This window comes from Fonsecaea monophora (genome assembly GCF_001642475.1).
Source record: "Fonsecaea monophora strain CBS 269.37 chromosome Unknown Scaff30, whole genome shotgun sequence".
Classification (NCBI taxonomy): Eukaryota; Fungi; Ascomycota; class Eurotiomycetes; order Chaetothyriales; family Herpotrichiellaceae; genus Fonsecaea; species Fonsecaea monophora.
In genome coordinates, this window is record NW_019173961.1 from 92,187 (window position 1) to 112,711 (window position 20,525).

General features: G+C 51.1%; 8 protein-coding genes across 8 annotated transcripts; 4 read left to right on the forward strand and 4 right to left on the reverse strand.

Annotated features, from left to right (window-relative positions):
• Positions 1 to 1,013: 1,013 nt before the first annotated feature.
• AYO21_05013 (hypothetical protein) lies at positions 1,014 to 2,756 on the reverse strand (the record flags this gene model as incomplete). Its single annotated transcript, XM_022654984.1, has 1 exon — positions 1,014 to 2,756. The coding sequence occupies one exon, from the start codon at positions 2,754 to 2,756 to the stop codon at positions 1,014 to 1,016; it is 1,743 nt and encodes a 580-aa protein (XP_022512667.1).
• Positions 2,757 to 3,641: 885 nt separating this feature from the next.
• On the reverse strand, positions 3,642 to 4,358 carry AYO21_05014 (hypothetical protein; the record flags this gene model as incomplete). Its single annotated transcript, XM_022654985.1, has 4 exons — positions 3,642 to 3,886; positions 3,945 to 4,097; positions 4,156 to 4,267; positions 4,344 to 4,358. The coding sequence occupies 4 exons, from the start codon at positions 4,356 to 4,358 to the stop codon at positions 3,642 to 3,644; spliced, it is 525 nt and encodes a 174-aa protein (XP_022512668.1).
• Positions 4,359 to 5,036: 678 nt separating this feature from the next.
• On the forward strand, positions 5,037 to 6,365 carry AYO21_05015 (hypothetical protein; the record flags this gene model as incomplete). Its single annotated transcript, XM_022654986.1, has 1 exon — positions 5,037 to 6,365. One exon carries the CDS (start codon positions 5,037 to 5,039, stop codon positions 6,363 to 6,365), a length of 1,329 nt encoding a protein of 442 aa, XP_022512669.1.
• A 719-nt stretch (positions 6,366 to 7,084) lies between these two features.
• AYO21_05016 (hypothetical protein) lies at positions 7,085 to 9,265 on the forward strand (the record flags this gene model as incomplete). Its single annotated transcript, XM_022654987.1, has 1 exon — positions 7,085 to 9,265. The coding sequence occupies one exon, from the start codon at positions 7,085 to 7,087 to the stop codon at positions 9,263 to 9,265; it is 2,181 nt and encodes a 726-aa protein (XP_022512670.1).
• A 754-nt stretch (positions 9,266 to 10,019) lies between these two features.
• On the reverse strand, positions 10,020 to 13,166 carry AYO21_05017 (hypothetical protein; the record flags this gene model as incomplete). Its single annotated transcript, XM_022654988.1, has 1 exon — positions 10,020 to 13,166. One exon carries the CDS (start codon positions 13,164 to 13,166, stop codon positions 10,020 to 10,022), a length of 3,147 nt encoding a protein of 1,048 aa, XP_022512671.1.
• A 996-nt stretch (positions 13,167 to 14,162) lies between these two features.
• AYO21_05018 (hypothetical protein) lies at positions 14,163 to 15,926 on the reverse strand (the record flags this gene model as incomplete). The annotated part of the gene is made up of 2 exons (XM_022654989.1): positions 14,163 to 14,938; positions 14,993 to 15,926. 2 exons carry the CDS (start codon positions 15,924 to 15,926, stop codon positions 14,163 to 14,165), a joined length of 1,710 nt encoding a protein of 569 aa, XP_022512672.1.
• Positions 15,927 to 17,440: 1,514 nt separating this feature from the next.
• On the forward strand, positions 17,441 to 18,802 carry AYO21_05019 (hypothetical protein; the record flags this gene model as incomplete). The annotated part of the gene is made up of 1 exon (XM_022654990.1): positions 17,441 to 18,802. One exon carries the CDS (start codon positions 17,441 to 17,443, stop codon positions 18,800 to 18,802), a length of 1,362 nt encoding a protein of 453 aa, XP_022512673.1.
• A 779-nt stretch (positions 18,803 to 19,581) lies between these two features.
• Positions 19,582 to 20,424, forward strand: AYO21_05020 (hypothetical protein; the record flags this gene model as incomplete). Its single annotated transcript, XM_022654991.1, has 1 exon — positions 19,582 to 20,424. One exon carries the CDS (start codon positions 19,582 to 19,584, stop codon positions 20,422 to 20,424), a length of 843 nt encoding a protein of 280 aa, XP_022512674.1.
• Positions 20,425 to 20,525: the final 101 nt, after the last annotated feature.

Consider the following 20,525-nt stretch of genomic DNA (forward strand, 5'->3'; position numbering starts at 1 on the left):
ATTGGCAGAAACTCAAAAGAGAATAGACAACGCATGGCGAGTCCGATGGCTCGGCATGGCGATTGGCCGTTGTTCGTCAGCTCATGCCTCAAGCAGCCTAGTTGGGGGATCACGGACCAGGGGGACCAAGGCACCCCGGCAATCCAGGCACCCCAGGGCCATTAGGGATTCACGGGCCAACTGCATGTCGCCACTTGTCGAGTCTCGGACCCTGAGAGACTTGTTTGGGTGGAGGTGGAGAGCCACTAAAACCGCCCTGGCTTCAGCCAACCTCTGTTCTTGGTACCGCTTTGACTTTCACTTTTCAGCTCACACTGTACCTCGTAATCTCAGTACATAGCAGGAGTACTCGGTACTCATACTTTGTGGCATCTACTTCCGTCGAAAGGTGTATATGGGAAACAACAAAATGACAAGTTCACGGCAACAAACTGAAGAAGCAGCCCTCGCTCCCTGCTGGCTTTGTTTGTATCCCCTATTCATTTGTCAAATTGACGTCTCTGGGTAACCGCCGGCCCTCCTTGCGACATCTCAATTTACCGGGGAATCAGCCACTGAGGGAAAAAAAGGAACCTCAATTTGACCTTGCATGCCGAGGGGCTTGCTTCTAGCCCTTGCTGGGTGTCTCCTCCTCGTATTACGAATAATAGGCTTCATGGTGCCCGTTGCTGGTCACGAGTTTCGTCATTTCATCTCTTGTCAAGTCCTGGCCAGATGCAGCAACGAGTCGATACTGTAGCTCTCACGATCCACACAACTTCGTGCACTATATTTCACCACAAAGTCCTTGTTTAACTTTTATACGGCGAGGATATAGAATGTCGGCCAGGGGCTAATACCGAGTACTTTGCTCGTGTATCCCAGGAGCAAGTGCCTCTGAAGATGACCAGTATTTGTACATCCTAAGGCATCATACCAATTCATGGAAAACGTCAATCGGGATGGACCCACCCCCGCCCACGATGCCTCCAAAAACGCCCTCAAGTTCGCTGCCCACGCTCGTTATAGCAGTATTACCGACGCCGCCGTCGTCTTAGTTCAAAATCATTCTCGTCCAGTTCATCGTCTTCTTCCTCATTTGTGACTGGTACTCCGTGTACTTCAGAGATCTCTGCATTGTGATCGTCCGTCAATTCTTCGCTCCCCCAAACGGAATGCAAATCATCAACTCGCTCAATGCCGTGGTTGCCCAACATCCATCGTCCTAGACCAACCACGCCCTCGTAAGCTTCTTGACCCGTGGGAAGAATGTGAGACCTCGGCAGCAAGAAACCATATGTCCCGGTGTCTCTCAGCTTGATTTGGAATGCAAGCTTGACATCAAGATCATGGTAGAAGAAATCCAACGCAGAGCCACCTTGTGGCTCTATCTGGACTCGTGGTGTTTTCGCTCGGTCCCGGAAGACCATGCTACCTTGGCACGCGCTTTCGACTCCATAATGATGCCCGTTGGTCAATCGGAAAGACTTCGCGATCCCAATGGCAACCTCTTCGAGGTCTTCGAGGTTTGGTGGCTCTGTATCGCAAGTATAGCTGTAAGGGTAGAGCACTTCCTGAGAGTAGGAGTGGAAGTCTAGATACGACATAAATGTGACGTTATTGTTGGCCGTCAAGTTTTGAGCCCACTCTGTCAACATTTGCGCTTCAACTGCAGCCAACGGTCCGGGGCCGGCATAATCGTCACTACAGGCGTTATCTGTGTTCCCATAGCCGTCCCATCCGAATTGAAAGGCACGGTCGAGGTCGATACCAGGGCAGAATGGAATAGACGTAGCTTGCCTATTCTTGCGCCACAGTCTGTCGGACGTCCAGGTATACTCATATCCATCAGGGTTCAGCACGGGAACGAAAATCAAGTCGAAATGGTTCAAAATCTTCGTGACTTCCGGAAACTGATCATGCCCATAACGCGTGACAAGGCTGTAGGCGATGTATGCCACTGTCGAGACTGAGATCCATTCGCGAGCATGGCTCCCGCCCACTATCAGCAGTGTCTGCTTCGTGTCATGCGAGTCTGTCGAGCTACCAACGAGCTGCGCTCCGATGCGCAAGGCAGGGATGTCGCGACCCTCGGCCGATTGACCGATACTCATCAGAGAAGCGTGCGTAGGGAAGAGCGAGGCAAGCAACCGTAGCCAGGGATATAGCACCGATAGCGGTTGATAGTCTTGGAAAAATAGATCATGCGGCGTGTTCCCCTTTGCCCTCCAGTCATGTGGGGTCGTGAAGCCCGAAATCTTCTCGTTGGCAAGAGGCGATGCAGGGTATGTATCGTAGACGGCACGCGCAAGATCGTGCATCAATGGCATGTAGGAATCGTGCAAGGAGGACGGTAGAAGGCCAACAAAAGAGGGAACCACTTCCTTTGCTACCCGTACATCGACCCATTCGTTGGTTGCTTCCCAGATGTCCAAGTATAAGATGTCTGCTGCTTCTGAAATCGCCCTCGCCTCATCTTCTGTCTTGATTTGGAAGCGGAGGACAACGTCACCGCCATAGCGAGCGCGAAAGTTGTCTGGAGCTCTTGCTCCGCCGGCTATGGATGAGGGCTTGTAGGAATATCGACTCGGAATGGACCATATTCGTTCGATGATAGCGTCTCGAAGTCTGCGAAAGGACCCTCTCGGTCTTTCTCGGGGTGTAAGGGTGAGTTTGTTCTGCGGGGAGGTATGAGAGAAAGACTCGCTAGTAGGAACGGAAATGGTGGCAGTGATAAGAGCTGAAAAGATTAATATGCTGCGGAGAAAAGGAGCCATGCTGGGCTGGAGACAGTATTGCTATTGTGACATGTGAGCCGGGACCTGAAGATCAAAGGCGACCCTGATGGTAGATTTTCTGATGTGGAAAGTGAGCACGAGAGCACAGTTCCAGCAGCGGAGACAGCAGCTAGCTCGGTGAGTTGGGAGGAAGGGAGGGCTAAAGGCGCTTTGGATGCTTATCAGATAGAGATGCTTCTCCCCAAGCAATGGGTCACTAAATGCCACAGCCAAGATCACCAGTCATACGATGATTCTGGAGATAGATAGGCACCGACGTAGGAGTAGGACAACAAGTTTTTGGATGGGGCTGTTGAACGTGCAGGGGCGGAGCATGCAGGCAGCGCCATTTCTCTCCTCCAATAAGTGCCAGGACAACAGGGCCTGGGTCTAGTCCCTTTAGAATGACCGCCTAAAGCGAGGGAAGCCTTTCGTCTGCAACTGCGGGGGTCTCCCACCTTTCCAACACACCATCTTGAACAATCACCCATGAGCAAGGCAAAGTGTTCGACAGCGTGACAGCCTCCTTGCTATTGGTGCTCGTGGAGAGGGGAGCAAATGTCTAAGGTTTTACTCAAGGGACGTACTTTGCACCAGGCTTGTGTATTCTTTCCTCCCGGGTCGACATTGCATGTCATATTTAAGAAGACAGCAACGGCACATGCTAGCCAGTCCATTGGCCAACCTTGCAGAGAGTTCAAAGTCATGGACCAGCAGGGACAAAACATGACTGAAGCGGCAAGCAAGTTGCAGATTCTATTCTTCGTGATGTGCTTGGACGATAATGAGCTATCGCAGGCCATCTACCCCATTCATCATCTCAGAACACCATCATTGTCGTGTCGTATGTATCCTCGAATGCACCGATCGATGTGGCTTTTTCGCTTACACTTTGTATTCTTCCAGGCCCCATTTCCAAACGGTCGCATATGGTGTCATACCATCCTCACGGAAGTCAACAAGGACGTACATGCCGTTCTCGGTCATTGACTCGCCCTGATAGATGTCGTAGTTGTCCCAGTTGCCGAGAATCTTTTTGGCTGCGGCAGGTGCTTCTGACTGGAATTTCTTGATCTCCTCCTCGCTCTTCCCCTTCTCCTTCAATTTCTCTGTCAGAGCCTTCATGTATTCTGTACCCGTGTCAATTCTGCAACCTTGACAAACCGCAGTCCAGGACATGTCACGTACTCTTGAGTTCGGACTGATACGATTTCTTGCTCATTCCACCTTCGAGCTTTTGTAGACGAAACTGGTCGGCAAGATCAAGAACCGTGACCTTGGTGTCATCCGTACCGTCTTCGGCGTCTTCGCCCTCAGCAGATGGATTGGCGCCTTCGAGAACTGAATTCCAAGAGTTTAGTCGGTTTACGGAGGGATGAGGGACGAGGACGAGACTAACCAAAGTTCTCGGATCCTTTTGTGATCATCTTGCCGTCAATTTCCCACAGGCCATTGCCAATATCGATGATTTTCGATGTGTCAGACGCGAGCTCATCGCCGCTGATGATGTCCTGATATAAAATTGTTAGTTAATTCAGGCGGGGTAGGGTCAAAAGACCCTGTGTTCGAGGATGAAATGGTTTGTACCCTGTAAATAATCATCTTGAATCAAGCGCTGCAGCGAGCAGAGGGAAACAAATAATGGGGGAGAAGGTGCGCTTAAAGGTGGAAAGGACCGAGCGAAAGAAAAAAAATGAATGAGCGCAAGCCTGGCTGGGTTGACGAGGGGTTCAAGATCGAAAGGGTATCTAGGCCTGTGAATGCCCATCCACTTGGACAAACTGCGGTGCGGTGTGGGGTTGCGCTGCCACCAAAAATTTTGCTGCGTCCACTTCAATATTGCGCCGCTTGGCGCACGTGATAATTCAATCTCAAGGACAATCACATGACTCCGGAGCAAGGAGGCATGGAGGAGGCAAATTTCCCTTCGTCACCAAATTAATTCTCCGGAAACTCCTGATCCTGATCACCTCTACAGTTCATTCTGGTCGGTCTCTCCACCTCTCTTCTGATGTTCTCATCTTGTCTTAATTCACTCCTTCGCTTCCTTCACTTCTCATAATCTTCTCTTGCTTTCGCTTTCTACTGGTCTTCTACTTTGCTTTTGTCGACTCCCCTCACCGGGCTGAACGTACGCAAACGCGTGCCCTTCCTTTCCACCCCCCATTAGACCCTTGCACGGTCATCCGAGCCTCCCGCGCACACCTTTAATATATCCCCCTGCGATACCTCTACGTCGAACATCGTCCCTGCTCCTCTTGCCATTCCATGTCCGATAACATGGCAAACGCGACGTTTCCGGACCTCCCTGGTCTCCCTTCCTATACCCTGAAACCCCGCCCCTCTATGATCCCGGGCATATCAGATCCACTCCTTCAGCTCCTCGCTCCTATCATTGCCTATTGGGTTGTCTCACTGTTCTTCCACATCTTGGATACCTATGACCTGTGTTCGCAGTACAGGTTGCACACTCCAGCTGAAGTCCTCAAACGCAATCATGTCACCAGATACGAAGTCCTTCGGGACGTGATTATCCAGCAGATAGTCCAGACAGTGTTTGGATTGATAATCGCTTCCTTTGACCCTGTCGAGACGATCGGTAAAGAGGATTATGATATCGCTGTCTGGGCACAGCGCCTGCGTTTCGCCGAAAGATATATTCCAACATTGCTCGGTTTCATTGGTCTAGATGCTATGTCTCTTGGTCGAAAACTTCAATCCGACTATCCTCAACTTGCAGGCGCTTTGGTCGGAGGGATCTATTCCACACCATCTTTCGCATCGTGGGAAATGACAACCGCGAAGTCGATTTACTGGGTTGGCATTCCTTTGATCCAATTTGCCGTGGCGACTCTGATCGTAGACACATGGCAATATTTCCTTCATCGAGCCATGCACATGAACAAATTTCTTTACACCACCTTCCATTCTCGGCACCATCGTTTGTATGTTCCATACGCGTATGGAGCACTCTACAACCATCCTTTGGAAGGCTTCATGCTTGACACGCTTGGGACGGGAGTGGCCTATTTGACAACCGGGATGACCATTAGACAAGGCATGTGGTTTTTCACCATCTCGTCAATCAAGACGGTTGACGACCATTGCGGGTATGCTTTTCCGTGGGATCCTCTGCAACACATTACCTCGAATAACGCGGCTTATCATGACGTGCACCATCAGAGTTGGGGCATCAAGACTAACTTTTCACAACCATTCTTCACATTCTGGGACCGCCTTCTTAATACCGCATGGACCGGTGGTGATGTGTCAGCCCGTTACCAACGCGATAGGATTGCAGCCCAGAAGAAAGTGGACGCAGATGCTACTGCAGCTGCAGCTGCAGCTAACATTGTCAACTCGCCGATCATTGACAAGGGTCATGCAGAGCATCAAGCTCAGTCAAGTCAGAGGCAGGTCCTTGACGACAAAGAAAATGCTGGACCTCAAGCACTCGAGGAGGAAGCAAGGGAAGAACAAGAAGTCAAACAAGCCTTGCGGAGAAGCACCAGACGCAAGAGTGGTTTCGATGCCAAGTCAATATCGGATCGCGTCGCAGGGATCCATAGCAGAAGTCCGGCAATTCTACACGCGGACGGGATGCATTGAACAGCGGTGTATAAAATGTTTACTGTTACGACCAGATTTTTCATGGTACATATTCGGCACTGCTTTTAGGGAGCACGGGGCAAGGAACCGGAATGTGATCCAGATGATGGGGTTTGGGGGGGAAAGAGCCTATGCGCCTTTACTATGTTCTTGCAAATCAAGGTAATGTGTACAAAATACGGGCTGGTGCCCAAAGGTCATGGTGGTACTGGGGTTTGCATATTTGAATAAACAAGAAGGAATTGTCTCCCCGCCTCATTCCAATACTCAAGCCTGATTTTCTCAAGTCTCAAAAGTCCTGGTTGGTCGGCGCAGGCAGCGCAGCCACGGTGACGTTCGTTCTCATTGTCAAAGTCTCATCCCGACAAAGCAAAATCTTTCCATGTCTGCTTGACTTCGCAATGCCTTGATGAGGGACAATGACTACAGTTCTCCTTTGTCCGGCACATTTTCTTTGATCCATTGTCTGTGGGTAGACCTATGAAAGTGCAAACCTCCCAAGGTCCATGCATGCTCTCCCAACTTTGTCCTCGCAACCCCTTCATAGCTAACCAAATTATTTCCTGACAGCAACCTCCCAGACTTTATCCAGACCTTTTTCGTTGAAGCCTGTCACTGAAACAACTGTTTTCACAATCCCAAGCTCACGCGACGAGCACGACTCAGGTGAGAGATTTTCTCGGTGACACTCTCAGGGCCAGAAGCCAAGTGCTGACAAGATGTATATTGAAGAGATCCCATCTGTGTGCATCCCGACATTTGCGAAACTCCTACAATTCCGACCCAATGAAGCTCCAGAAGCACTGTCATTGCGAATCGCCAAGGGGGTAAAATTGATACCTTCTTTTCTCAGGTCGAGTCGGTTGGAGAATATCCTATTGCCGCCTCGCGGCCACCTCTGCCAGCAACACAAATCCCTACACTACGATGCCGTGGATGTCGTGCTGCATCATGTCCAGCTTGAGGTGGGAATCCGTCTCAACAATCTCATTGCACACTGCAATCTGCTCTCTCCAGAGCAGTACGATCGAGTCATGAGACTTCGGGCACTGCACGCCTTGTGGCTCACACCAGACGACTACGCAAAAACCTTCTTGGTCTCAAGCCAGGGCTCGAAGTGGAGTTACCAAAGTGACCGCTGCCGTGCATGCATCCTGTCCCGCATTACATGTGATCTGGAGATTCTCCTGGACCTGAGGTGGACAATCAGGTCGAGGACAACGTCAACTTTCGTCGCCGCGCATGGAACCCCGAGACTCCAATCATGGGTGCAGGTGTGGATTGCCGCGCTGGCGAAATGTGTGGAGAGGGCGACGGGTCAAGATATCGACCTTGACACCGTTATGCTCCAGAATGAGGAGCAAGCAGTGGCGCTGAAGAAGACAAGAGCTAATATCGAAGCAGTGAAGAAGGAGAAATATAAGTATATGAAGCTGAGCAGAACGAAAAGCGGAAGAACAAGAGCCAAGCGCACCGGTAGCTCTCGTCTTGTTCCCAATCCCCCGGCTGCCTCTGAACACGAAGCTTCAGGATCAGCAAATCTGGACGGGGTCTGTGACAATCATGCCGGAGAAGGTGTGCCAGGAGAACCGAACGAAGACGATCTCTCGGGCATGGATGCCTATGAGGCGCTGACCAGCACGACCTACCTTCCAAATCAGCCACGACCTCACATGAAATTTCCATTCGAATCAGATATCAGCTCTGTGTCGGGTGATCCATCCACAAAAGGTCAAAGTCCTTACGGACGTTCTTCCTCGACCACTGAACGCGCATCACACTTTGGCGTTGTCGAAGACCCACCATCTGCTTCTTCACAGACGTGCAAAACCTCTACTCACCAGGAGGAAACGCTTGAGTACGTACCGCCGCGGTCACAGTGGAAGACATCACGACAAGAAGAACCAACACGACCGGCCGCCAACGACAGGGTACACGGGCTATTTGGATCTTCCAGAGATTCTTGGGAAACAGACCCTGTCTTGGCTTCGGCTTCAAGTATATACTCTGTGGCAACCACGGTGTCCAAGACCCAGAAGCGTCATGCCTCTGCAAGTAGCCAGCGAACCACCAGAGTGAATGAGGATGAGCACGAGCACGAGCACGGTGAAAGTCACAGTCGATCTAAAGGTTGCGCCCTGTCAGGTACAGGACACAACCTGCCATCTGAAAATCCGAGACGCTGTGCAGCACAGACCTACATCGACCTCGTCGCCCCGTCTCCATTCACAACCACATCTGAAACACCCTCGAGACCGAAACCTGTACCGGGTTCTAGACTAGGACAATTCACGCCCCCATCCTCGGCATCAGATCTATTCCTCCGTCTGTACGATGAAGTCAGCCGGTCTGCAGCAGATCTAGGCACGACCACAATCTCACCGAGATCGACTCCTACACCGGTAGTGCGGCAGGACCTGTCGAGGCCATCGCGGCGTTTGGCGTCTTCAACAGAAGAGATCCTTGACCTGTACGACGACACGATCAGTTCCACCCCTCCGGACAAAAGCCCCAGCTCCTCGTCGCCGGACACGCCCCCCACACCATCGACATCGGCATGGGCGGCAACGGGAAAGAAGTCGACTCCCGAGCGCCTCTCTGTGAGGGTGCACACGAGTGAAAGACGGAACCACGATAGAAGGACCTTGACCCACGCCACCCACAGCACCGTGCGCGTGCGGGACAGTCCAGTTTCGCGAAGCTCTCCCAGTCGGAGCGAAAGCAAAAGCACAAGCAGTGGCAGAAGCAAACACCACAGCCAAAGCCAGAGCCAGAGTCAGGGCCAATCCCGGGTCAGTGAGAGCAGGGACGACGTCCAATCCACGTGGAGCGGAGCGTACGAGTCGGAGATCGCATCGAGGAATGATCTTGGTTGGTATTACCAGGGCAGGAGGAGATAGACCTGACCACTCAGTCAGTCAGTCAGTCAGTCTTGGAAGTCCGGTCCATCAAGGATGGTCTCCCTTCTAGGCCTCGATAGGTAGGGGAGTTTAGGGTGATTGGAGAGAAGGAGGGAAAGGGGTAACGGGTAAGGAAGGTTGTAAGGTTGTTAGATGCTTATGATACGCAATCGAACAAATGTCTCTCAGAATGTCAGAAGTGTCTATATGTATTGTGATAAATATGTTCCGGGACCACTAGGATTTCGGTACCGAGGTGGTGAACCTGGCGAGCCTGATCTGTGTATGTATGCAGGTAAATGTATATATATACAATTTAACTACCTCATCCTCTATACAAGATGCTTCGTCTACCACTACCATATGGATTGCCCGTAGATACAGAGCCCGTGTCACTCAGAGCACCAAATGATCAAGGTAGAGATGAGATAAGATGAGATGGATGGGGCTCAATCGAGTGGGTAGAACTACGTCGGGGAGAGCTCTATCTAGGTATCTATCTATCCGTCCATCTATCGATTTATGTAACGGTAGGTAGAGAGGTAATTTGACCTCTAGATCATCGTGCTTGCGGTGAGCCGATCTGAGTGATGACAAGTGATCAACACGAAAGAAAGCAACAAGAACAAGAACAATACCAAACCCAGCGGCCTGATATTGGGATGCAGTCTTGTCTTTCCTTTCCATTCCAGTCCAGCAGGTCACAAGGCAAGCAATACCAGCTGCCAGGTCCGGTCACCTTTCAGAGAGGAGACTATTCAAGCCTGCGCTTCTTCATTGCTGCTCGACTTTCAGTGCTGGTTCCATCATCGTCGCCAGGCCTCGGTTCCGCAGAGGTCAGATCTGCTGAGACACTGCCTCGCGCCGCTACGTCCAGCATTGGCACCTCGCAGCCGTCACCGGTCTGAGCACGCTTAGCATTCACACCCACACTGGTCCTTGTGTTGCGCGTCTTACCAATGTCAACTCCATTGCTCGTTGTGTGCTCCGCCGTGGGCCCATCGAGCATGGCGGGAAGAGCAGGGTGGTGAGCTGCTGTTCCATCACCGTTGCTCACCTGCGCTCCCCCAGGTGTTCGCTGACTCTGTGCCTCGTCCGCAGTTCCTTCTACCAGTCCCTGTTTCTTGCTTTTTTTCATGTGCTTCTCCTTGCTCTTGTCCATCTTTTTCTTGTTTGTTTCCAGGGCTTGCAGCCTCTTTAATCTCCTGCTCTCTATGTCTGCTTTCTGTTGAGCGGCTGCTCCCATGCGCAACTGAGCTCTCTTTTCCTCCTCTATCTCAAACATCTTGGAGATTGCAGGGAAGAGACGTTTCATGTGTTGAATCTGTGAGACACGCATGTGCATTAGGTCAAAAGCCACAGCGATGTTGAGGTCACGCACGGCCGAGTCAGGTTGTGCCCACGACGAAGGATCCAATTTTGGTGCAGAATGATACTCCGATTCTAAGCCGTCTTCGTTGCCATGGGCACTTGTGTTGATCACCTCAGCATCAACGTCATCAAGCAAGTCTTCTTCGGAGACACGCTCTGGCATTTTGACACTGCTGAAGACGGGGATTTTCTGGTATCGCTGACTGAAATGTGTGAGGATGAGGTTTTTGGCGCGCATACTCAATGCAACACCTACAGCCTCGCCGGTTGTGCTGTGCTTTTTAGCCATAGCATCGCCTTCCATGCCGTCGTCAAAAGTGGCTTCATGTACTAGGACGTCTGAGTCGGCGCCAATTTCACAGAATGCCTCGTTGGGACGACAATCGCCACTGTAGGAAAATTTGAACCCATTTTTAAAAGTGACAGAGACGGCCTGTGCACCATGGCAGTGACTGACTTTCACAGTGCGCAGTTCACTGATGTAAAGGTCATTCTGCATCTCAAAGTGCCTGCCTCGATGAAAAAGGCCTCTGTGGGGATCACAGGCGATCGGGGTGCAGAGCATATCGGTCGGTATGCCCATAACAGATTCGTAGTCATCCAAATAGTCGATCATGTTGATCTCAGACATCATATACGGAGGTGGGGGACGATCACGTTGCCCAGAATCGGACAGTCGTTGGGCAGTCTGGAATACTGCCTTTAGTATCGACACCGTGCCCAGATGATGGTCTGCATGAAGATGCGATATCCAAATTCCTCGGAGGTTGAACAGAATTTCATCCAGTTGATCAGCGTTATAAAGCCTTTTCAACTGACCAAGAGTACCTTCACCGCAATCAAACAGGTAGTTCCCCATCCCATTGGGCATGCGAAGAAGAAGAGATGAGACGTTGCGATATTTTGAGGGAGCTGCTGAGCCGGTTCCTAGCGTTACGATTTCCGGCTCATCCAAATCCATGCCACTTCTGAACCCAGGGTCTGAAGCACGGTACGTTGACAGATCCTCTGGCAACACTTCTTGTACTGCTGGTTCTAGAGGCGTTGTAAATGCCTCCAAGTCAAGGCCGGATACGACCTCACCATCATCTATGGCGGGATGGGGCTCAACATGCACTTTCAGACCTCTCCTCGCTGGTATGATTCGGACTTTGTCAAAGAGATTGTCTAGCTCAACCACAGATGTATCGATCATACTTCGATACGCATTCGAATTGTCAAACCTGGGGATGGAGAACAGGCTTGGTGCGATCTGGGACAGTCTGGCCGAGGATATGGCGGAAGAATCATAGGCAATGTAGTCATTGCATAGATGAGGGTCCGAAATGATATGCTTCAGGTCTTTGAGCTTGTGGAGCAGTCGGTGAAATTTGTCCGCCTCTAGTACTTTACCTTTGGTCATCCAGACTGCGGTCTCGACTCCCTTCAAAATCCAGTCGGCCTGGTTGTCCAATTGTCGCTCGAGCTCTTCAAGATAGCCCGCTGAGGGTATATCGAACAATGCGAACCCTCTGCCCGGCCGAGTTGGATTCAGGACCATTTCCGGCGTGATTGTAGCTTGTGTACCATCGTCACTCTCGACCGACTCCCCGGCCACCAGTTTTGCGTACTTTGGCCCCGGCCGCAAACCCAAGGCTTTTGCTTTTGCAACGTCAAATTCACCACGCTGAGGATGACCCTTTACAATGTAGGACATCGCAACAGTTTCCGGCAAGCCCCTTGCAGGTGGGAGCTCTTGTACAGTTGAAGCAGGCCAGGGACTGCGAACGAGGACTTCCGTGTCGGGCGCAAGGGTGGTTTTATCCATGTCAAAAACAGGATAAGTGGTCAGTGTTTTCGTCTCGGGATCCCTCACCCACACCACTGCTGGTAGTTTGATGTCCTTGAGCTTTGCTTGCAAGAGTTGATCACGCCTCCAATCAGAATCGAACATGTTGTTCACAACTTCGTTTCGTAAAGTTTGCTCCCTCTCCAACTGCAACTCGTCCATGGTAAACCCTTCAGTCCTGTTAGGTAGTGTGGATATGCTAGAGCGATCCTCGAGGGGCAGTGCCCACACTCGGATATTCTCATCCACATGTATCGGCTTCGGATTGGTCCTGTTCTTGTAAACGTCGACCTCGTGAACTGACAACGGCATCCCCGTACGGAAAACAAATCGGCGCGCACATGCAAACGAGTGTAACTGCTTTGGTCCTGCATGTATGTGCAATCTAGGACGTTTCATGGTGTCTTCATCAATCTCCGACTGCTGCACGTCTGCCATTGACAGGATGAGGCCTATGACGCCTCCATTGTTCCAGAGCGTCTTTCCTGAGAGGAAGAGGCCGCGAACTTTCCGGAGCCCAATCCCACGTTGTACAGTTGCTCTTTGAGTTCCTTCGGTGATCTCCCCAAATATGTACCTCTTGGAGTCGAAGTGCAACACGAGCGCCGTTCCAGGAGTATCAGAGGTGGGGGTTGTAATAAATTGGAAGTGGAAATTTGTGCGCACCCCGACCGGTTTGGCACCCTCCTTTTGCGGACGCATTGTGTGGGAGTCTGGGAGGGTCGTGGTCGACAGTTCCTCAATTCCAACTTGTCCCGGTGGACCACTTTTGCTGTAGGCTTTACGCCACGACCAGACTGTAGATAGTCTCTGCGCAGGCGAGCGGGAAATGCTCAGGCGGGCTCTAGGGGAACTAAAATCTCTCTCTTGTACTCCTGCCTTTCCTTCATCCCAGATCAGTCTCCCTTTTGTTGAGACACAACGTTTTCCGCCCAGGCGCGGCCGCTGTCGTCTGGCCGTATAAGATTTTGGGTTCCGGAAGAGACCAGGAAGTCGACTCGAGTGGTAAGGTGTCGCAAGAAAAGGAGAAAAGGAACGAATCGACGAAGTTCGGTCCCTGGCGATGAGCTGCCGCGCAGAGTCTGCCCAAGGAAAGACAGAGACTGACTTCAGGATAGCCACGGCGACTGAGTGGGGATGGAATGTGTGTCAGAGCATGATCCAGTCCACAGTACAAAGCCCTCAGAAGCAGGGTATATATACTAGCGCAACTAGAATCAGGTAGACAGTTGAGTCACAGTAAATGAGTGTCTAGAGCGTATTCCGCAAATTTTGAGTGATGGGAGCAATGATGTTGTGCACCGAAAAAAGTGTCAGTGACTGCGCCGTTGACGAGGCTGCGTCGCGGCCTCGCATCGCCTACGCCCCCATTTTGTGACAACCTTCAACCTTTTTATGACGACACTATATATTATGAGCCAATACAAAGTCATCGACTTTCTGTCGTTCAGTTGTTTTCAAAATTGCTGTCTGTCAGTGTTCGCGTGAGATACCGGTTCTACATCGTTACAGGGTTGCAGAAGTTTGCGGAATGAGATTATGGACACCATAATGAAAATGAGTATGATACCGAGACCCTATATATTGGCCATCAAAGAGCCCAAATGTCTTCAACCCGTGAGCTAGGTGTTCAACCTATTTTAGAGAACCACCGTCATCACTTTCCTGACTTCCCACTATTACTAGATGAGCAGAATTTCATTTCATATGCGACAGATACTGCTCGAGCTTGTCACAAGATTCGTCGAGACCATGGCACAATGATTGTAAATGAGCCGCCTTCTCTTCATCAGAAAGTTCTGCATCCTGCTTTGTACAATCCAGTGCATCTTCAAAATTAGAGACAGCGGGTTCGAAGTACAATGCAAAGTTTTCTCGGTCGAGGGAGACTGAGTCGTCAACCTTGGGCGTTTCTGGTGACGTGGAAGTTAGCCCCCAAGTTGGTAGGTCGGGGATACAGGGTGCGTCTTTTCCCCCTTTACTTGAGTCATGGCTTAATTTGGATTTTCCTGACAGACTTTCAAGGTCCAGGATTGGGGGTTCTGGTAGTCCCGTGACGGCATAGACTTGGAAGTCGTTGGTAGGGAGAGCGCTCATCCAGCCATTTGATGGTTGAAGGACAGAGAAATCAACCGGGGTGTCTGGAATTAGCGCCATCCCAACTTGAGGCTGCTGAATATGCATGCTATGTGCAGCCTCGTCTGAGCCGATGTCCTTTTTCAAGACTTGAGATTGGGGTTGAGGCTTGCTTGTAACGGGCTTTTGCTGCTGAGGGTTACTCTGCACGTTCGGTGCTGGCAAGCCAGACTGGCTGAGCTCTTGCAAAAAGCCTGAAAAGGCTTGAGACGATAGCAACATCCGCGTGAGGTCGGTGAGACGGTTGTTTTCTTCTCGAAGTTGCTGGTTTTGAGCACGCAAGTCGTTGGCCTCTTGAGCTTTGGCGGCAACTTCTCCTTCTAATTGAGAAATGTATTCTGAGGACGGAGTTAGCGGATGTCTCGAAAACAAATCAGACAGTGGGGTTATACCTTTTCTTCTGGAACGGAATGCACGGGCAGATACTTTGTTCCTGAGTTGGCGACGTTCCTTGCTGGACAGCTTTTTGCCTTCTTCACTGGCCAGGAGACGTTCATCTTCATCCATGTCATCTTCGTCCTTCTTCAAGCGAGGCATGTTTGACATTCCTGTCACAGGAGAGTTGTCGTCATCAGACATAGAAATAGCGCTAGCTTGCCTCATCCGATTCAAGACCTTAGAGATGCTTTCTTCGACGAGTGGGTCCTTGGCCGGCTGAGTTTTGACGGTTACTGAACCGGGAAGGGGTTTCTGGCTTTGAGGATGGGGCTGCTGTTGTCGTGCAATCTGTTCCTGTTTCTGAGCCTGTTGCGCCTTGGCCTGAGCAGCCTGCTGACTGTGCATTCCAGGATAGATTCTTTTCGGAGCGGAAGTGGTGGTATTCTGGGACACCAAAGTGGTTGGGCTAACGAACTGAGTTGGACCAGACCCAGCCTCAGAGTAGAACATTGGAAGACCGTTTGGCGAATCCGTCTCGAAATCCATATCAGCAGGGTTGCGAGAGAAGTCAAACTCGTCCAAGTCGCTCAAAGGCATGTTCAGTGTCTCTGTTGGCATAATGAAGCCTCCATTCCCCTCATGATATTGTAACCCGGTCGCCTTGTTGATATTGAAAGTGCTTGCAAGAGCGCCAATTGGTATACCAGTCTGTTGATGATATCGATCGTACTGGAAGCTGGGTCCCGGAAAAGTGGTAGGAGTCGAGCTCGACGCAAAGGTTGCAGAGCCTGGGATGGACGACTGGGGGGTCAGCATCGGGACTGACTTGATGTCTGGAGAGGTTGTTGCAGGTGTGAATTCATTCTCGAGGTTCAAAAAAGAATCGTAGTCAGGGTCAAACGTGGTGTTGAGTTGAGACATGCTCGATTGTGAAGTAGGGTAACTCATGGTAGAGTTGAGGGTGGTTTACTAGAGGGGTGCGCGGCCTAGGAGCCTGCACGGCTTTAAAGGCAGCCTAAAAATAGGTACAGAGGGTTCACAAGGTCGTCAATCAGATTTCATGTGAACTTTCTCGTCTGAAGTCGACGTGAAGGTGTCTGTATATCGTTCGTGAAATAGCGAGGGCGTGTTGGTGATGGAACGAGGGAATGATTGAAGAGTCAAGTGAGGATCGTAGGGGGGAAGTGGAACAAGGAAGGGAGAAGAGGGAAAGCAGCAAGAGAGGGAAAGTTGGCAAAGCCAGAGTTGCGCAGGGCTCATCCGGACGAGAGCGCGCAAGAGCCACAACACTTGGGGGCAAGTGCTGAGGCTGTGTCGGAGAGTCCCCCCCTTGCAGCGCCTGTGACTGGCCAGTGTGGCTTCTAGGGGTCCGGTTTTGGTGGTTGTCTTGCGAGAGCCCGGCATATCGGCAGCTTTGTCTCCCCGTGATCAGCGCATCTGCTACGTGATTTCCACCAATCATTGAACTATTGGCCTCCGTCTTCAGGCTGCCATGAATCTTACAGAGGCACGGCCAAGAACCGGCAAGCATTGGCAGACCTACGAGTACGAGTTCCTTTGTACTGAGTACTCGACAAACCTGTGGCTATGGGACACTGACAGATCTTCTGGCACCACTGACCAAAGCGCGGAAAGGCCTCCGGTGTTATTACTCAACTTTGTTCACTCATCCTTGTAGTCACGTGATTCTATTGATTGGGCGATCACTCCAGGGTTTGCGACGCTTCAATTTTCAGGCGCCAAAATCCACCGCGGGTCCGAAACACTCACAAATACCACCAACACACTTTGGACATGCGAAACATTGATCCGACTGTGGACAAACCCAACGACGGCCATCCTCATATTTCTCTGGTCCTCGCAAATGACTGATGAGAAGAGGTTTCTGACCGTGCTTCATTCATGTAGGACGTCGATTCACCGCTCCGCTTCAAGCCTGTAGAGGATGGTTCTATATTGAGTAAAGAACTCCAACATGAGTGATCTGACACCTTGGTTTATCATCTTTCAACCGACAAAATCTCGTGCAGAATGAAAACAGGTCTCTCAGATTTCGTCGGCCGAGCAGAAATCGGTTCGTTCTTATCAAACTTTAATGCCGGAGCTGTAGCGAGTGTGGCTGAGATATGTGGCTGGTGTCTGTGTCACGTGGTCAAACCCATCTTCGTCCCTGCTTCCTGCGGTTCGTACGGATCTCGCGCGAGGTTACCAAGTTCGGCAAACTGCATTGGTTTCTCCTCACATCTCCGTCTCCTCTTTGCCATTAAATTCCTGCACAGTGACTAATATCAATCTAGAGATAGATGGTTTGCTCATTGCTAACATGTCATCCGCGTATAAGATTGCTTCTGCAATGCCTTATTATTTATCCCGAATAGTTCAGCTCTGCTAATGACAAAACCTCTACTTTTCCCCTCGGTCCCCATGTTGGAGCTTCTTCTCACCTTTCACTCTCTCCGACCATGGCTGAAGCCAGCTTCAAACAGATGATTGCCACTCTATTGCGCCAAACAAGGCCACAAACCTTTCGCCACTCGAAGCCTCCTCGGTATCCTCAGCGCCCGTTGTCCACCGCTACGAACATCCGACCCCAGCGACCTGCAGCAGCAGATCCGCGATGGCAGGCACATACACTCCAGGACCAGCGGCCTTCCGCGCCTCAGAACGAGCGGCCACGACTCGAAGGCTTACGAAACGAGTCCGAACCACGCTCTTTCTCGTCCTTTCTAACCGACAACTACTCGCGCCAGCATAACTATCTGCGCATATCAATCACCGAACGATGCAATTTACGATGTCTTTATTGCATGCCCGAGGAAGGTGTTCCGCTTTCTCCTTCCGCGCAGTTACTCACAACCCCCGAAATTGTATATCTCTCGGAATTGTTTGTTAAACAGGGCGTCGACAAGATTCGACTGACCGGGGGTGAACCTACGGTTCGAAAAGATATTGTGGATCTCATGCATCAGATTGGGAAGTTGAGGGGCGATGGTCTGAAAGAATTGTGTATAACAACAAATGGCATATCTTTACATCGAAAACTCGATTCCATGGTTGAATCCGGACTGACTGGGGTCAATTTGAGCTTGGATACACTCGATCCTTACCAGTTCACCATCATGACGCGGAGAAATGGACACGATGCAGTCATGAAATCTATCAATCGCATACTTGAGATGAACAAAATGGGAGCAGCCATCAAACTCAAGATCAATTGTGTGGTAATGCGGGGTTTGAATGAGCGGGAGATTCTACCATTTGTGGAACTTGGCAGGAACCAAGATCTCGAGGTGCGATTTATCGAGTACATGCCATTTGACGGTAACAAATGGTCGGAGAAAAAGATGTTAGGCTTCAGGGAAATGTTGGCTCTCATCCGCCAAAAGTATCCCAATGTCGAAAAGGTACGAGATCACAAGAACGATACAAGCAAGACATACAAAGTCCCAGGTTTTGCTGGTCGAATCGGGTTTATCACGTCCATGACGCACAACTTTTGCGGCACTTGCAACCGACTTCGAATCACCTCCGATGGCAATCTGAAGGTTTGCCTCTTTGGAAATGCCGAAGTCTCTCTGCGGGATATTCTACGCGAATCCAATCACGGCAACCCAATTGACGCCGAAGCCATGGAGGCTATTCGACAGCTCGAGCTAAATCACCGCCAGCAACTGTCTGCGACTGGAGAGCCAGGGATGTCTGAACAGGAAGCAAAGTTGCTCAATGTCATTGGCATGGCGGTGAAGCGCAAGAAGGAGAAGCATGCTGGCATTGGCGAGCTGGAGAACATGAAAAACAGACCAATGATTCTCATCGGTGGGTAGGCCTTGACTTCCTCTCTCTTACCAGATCTTCGAGCTGCCACGACAAACGGCTATGTGGAACAACAGTACACAATATCAAAGTTTCGATATGATGAATATAGACCTATTTCGTGTCTGCGTTCCTCTTTCTCTTCAGCTCATTTCATCTGGTCAGTGATTTAGCTGACTATTGTGCTTTTGTAGATGATGCTCCGCTCAAACAATCTATGTCTCCTTCGCCGCCTCGGACATGCCTCCCCAGCTATGCCAACGCCATGAATATCTTCCACCAATCCTCGCTTCCGATGCATCTGCTGCACCAACCTACACCTTCCCTGTCATGGTCTCAAGTTCGCTGCCTTTCTTCGCTATCTTCGACAAACCCCGCTGGGCTCAGAAGGTTCAGTGTCTCAACTTCGCTGGCCGGATTGAGGCATAAGCCCTTCCGTTATGTTCATGGCCAGTCCTTGTACCGACGTGTCCCAACAAAGAAGCCGGAGAATATTCCTGCAAATTCCTTTCGTAGTTGGGACGAGAGCCGACAACGATCCTTACAGGGGAAAGCCTCGAGAGCAAGGTATAGAGCGCAATCGTACGGCCAGTATCTGATTCGAGATATCATGAAGCGCGTGTATCACCACCAGAGCCCTCACAACGGACGCAGTAGTAGAAGCTCACCAAGTTGGTGGACTGAAAATGAACAATCAAAACAGTCTGTTGAAGGGGAACAAGCAGAGTCCCAAACAGGAGCCAGCGCGGACGCGACCCTCACTCACCTAACTGCTGATGGCGAAGCGCACATGGTTTCTATCGCAAACAAGAAACCAACGTCTCGCTCCGCGACAGCAACAACTCTGCTGCTTTTCTCCCACTACGGGACATACGGGGTGCTGTTTGCATCGCGGCTACGAAAAGGCGACGCGCTGGCCGTGGCTCGGATAGCGGGCATCCAGGCTGCGAAGAAGACATCGGATCTCATCCCTCTTGCTCATCCGGGTCTCAATATCACGGGTGCCACAGTACGCTTGGAACCATTTATGACAGACAAGCTGCCGTATCCTCTATCAGAAGGGAAAGGAGATGTCGGGATTCCCAGCGATATGGACCGGCTCTTCGGTGGCGTACTGGTGACAGCCACGGTGGCCTGCGAAGGTAAAACCGGCGTCGAAATGGAGGCCATCACCGCGGCGTCTATGGCAGGGCTGACCATGTACGACATGCTCAAGGGCGTGGACAAGGAAATGGTCCTTACAGCGACACGAGTCACGGCCAAGAGTGGCGGCAAGTCAGGCGACTGGGAATGGGACTACAAACTCGGCAGACGCATTTGCCTCTCTGCCTCCCCAGAAACAGGCAGCAACGGCATCCTGAGCGACGTAGCGGGCCAACAAATCGAGCAAGGCGTGGTGGAGCAGGACCGCCTCCTCAAGCAGCAGAGGACGCAGCAGGCCGTCAGCCAGCGACGCGAGGAGAGCTCCACGACGGGACAGATTTCCGCCGAAGACCTGGCTGACTGGAGAACAAGGAGGTTGAGGAAACTGCACGCCACCAGAAAGTCCGACGCCAGGGGTCCAGCCACGGCCGGGCAAGGACAAGGACAAGGAGAATCTACAAGTACAAGTACAGGTACTGACAAGGACTGAGACCTAGACACAGACCACACAGAAGCCTAAGCATGAGAACGACCCGGAAAGGGGACGATATGTACCCGGCACCCGATACTCGGTACATATAAACATATGTA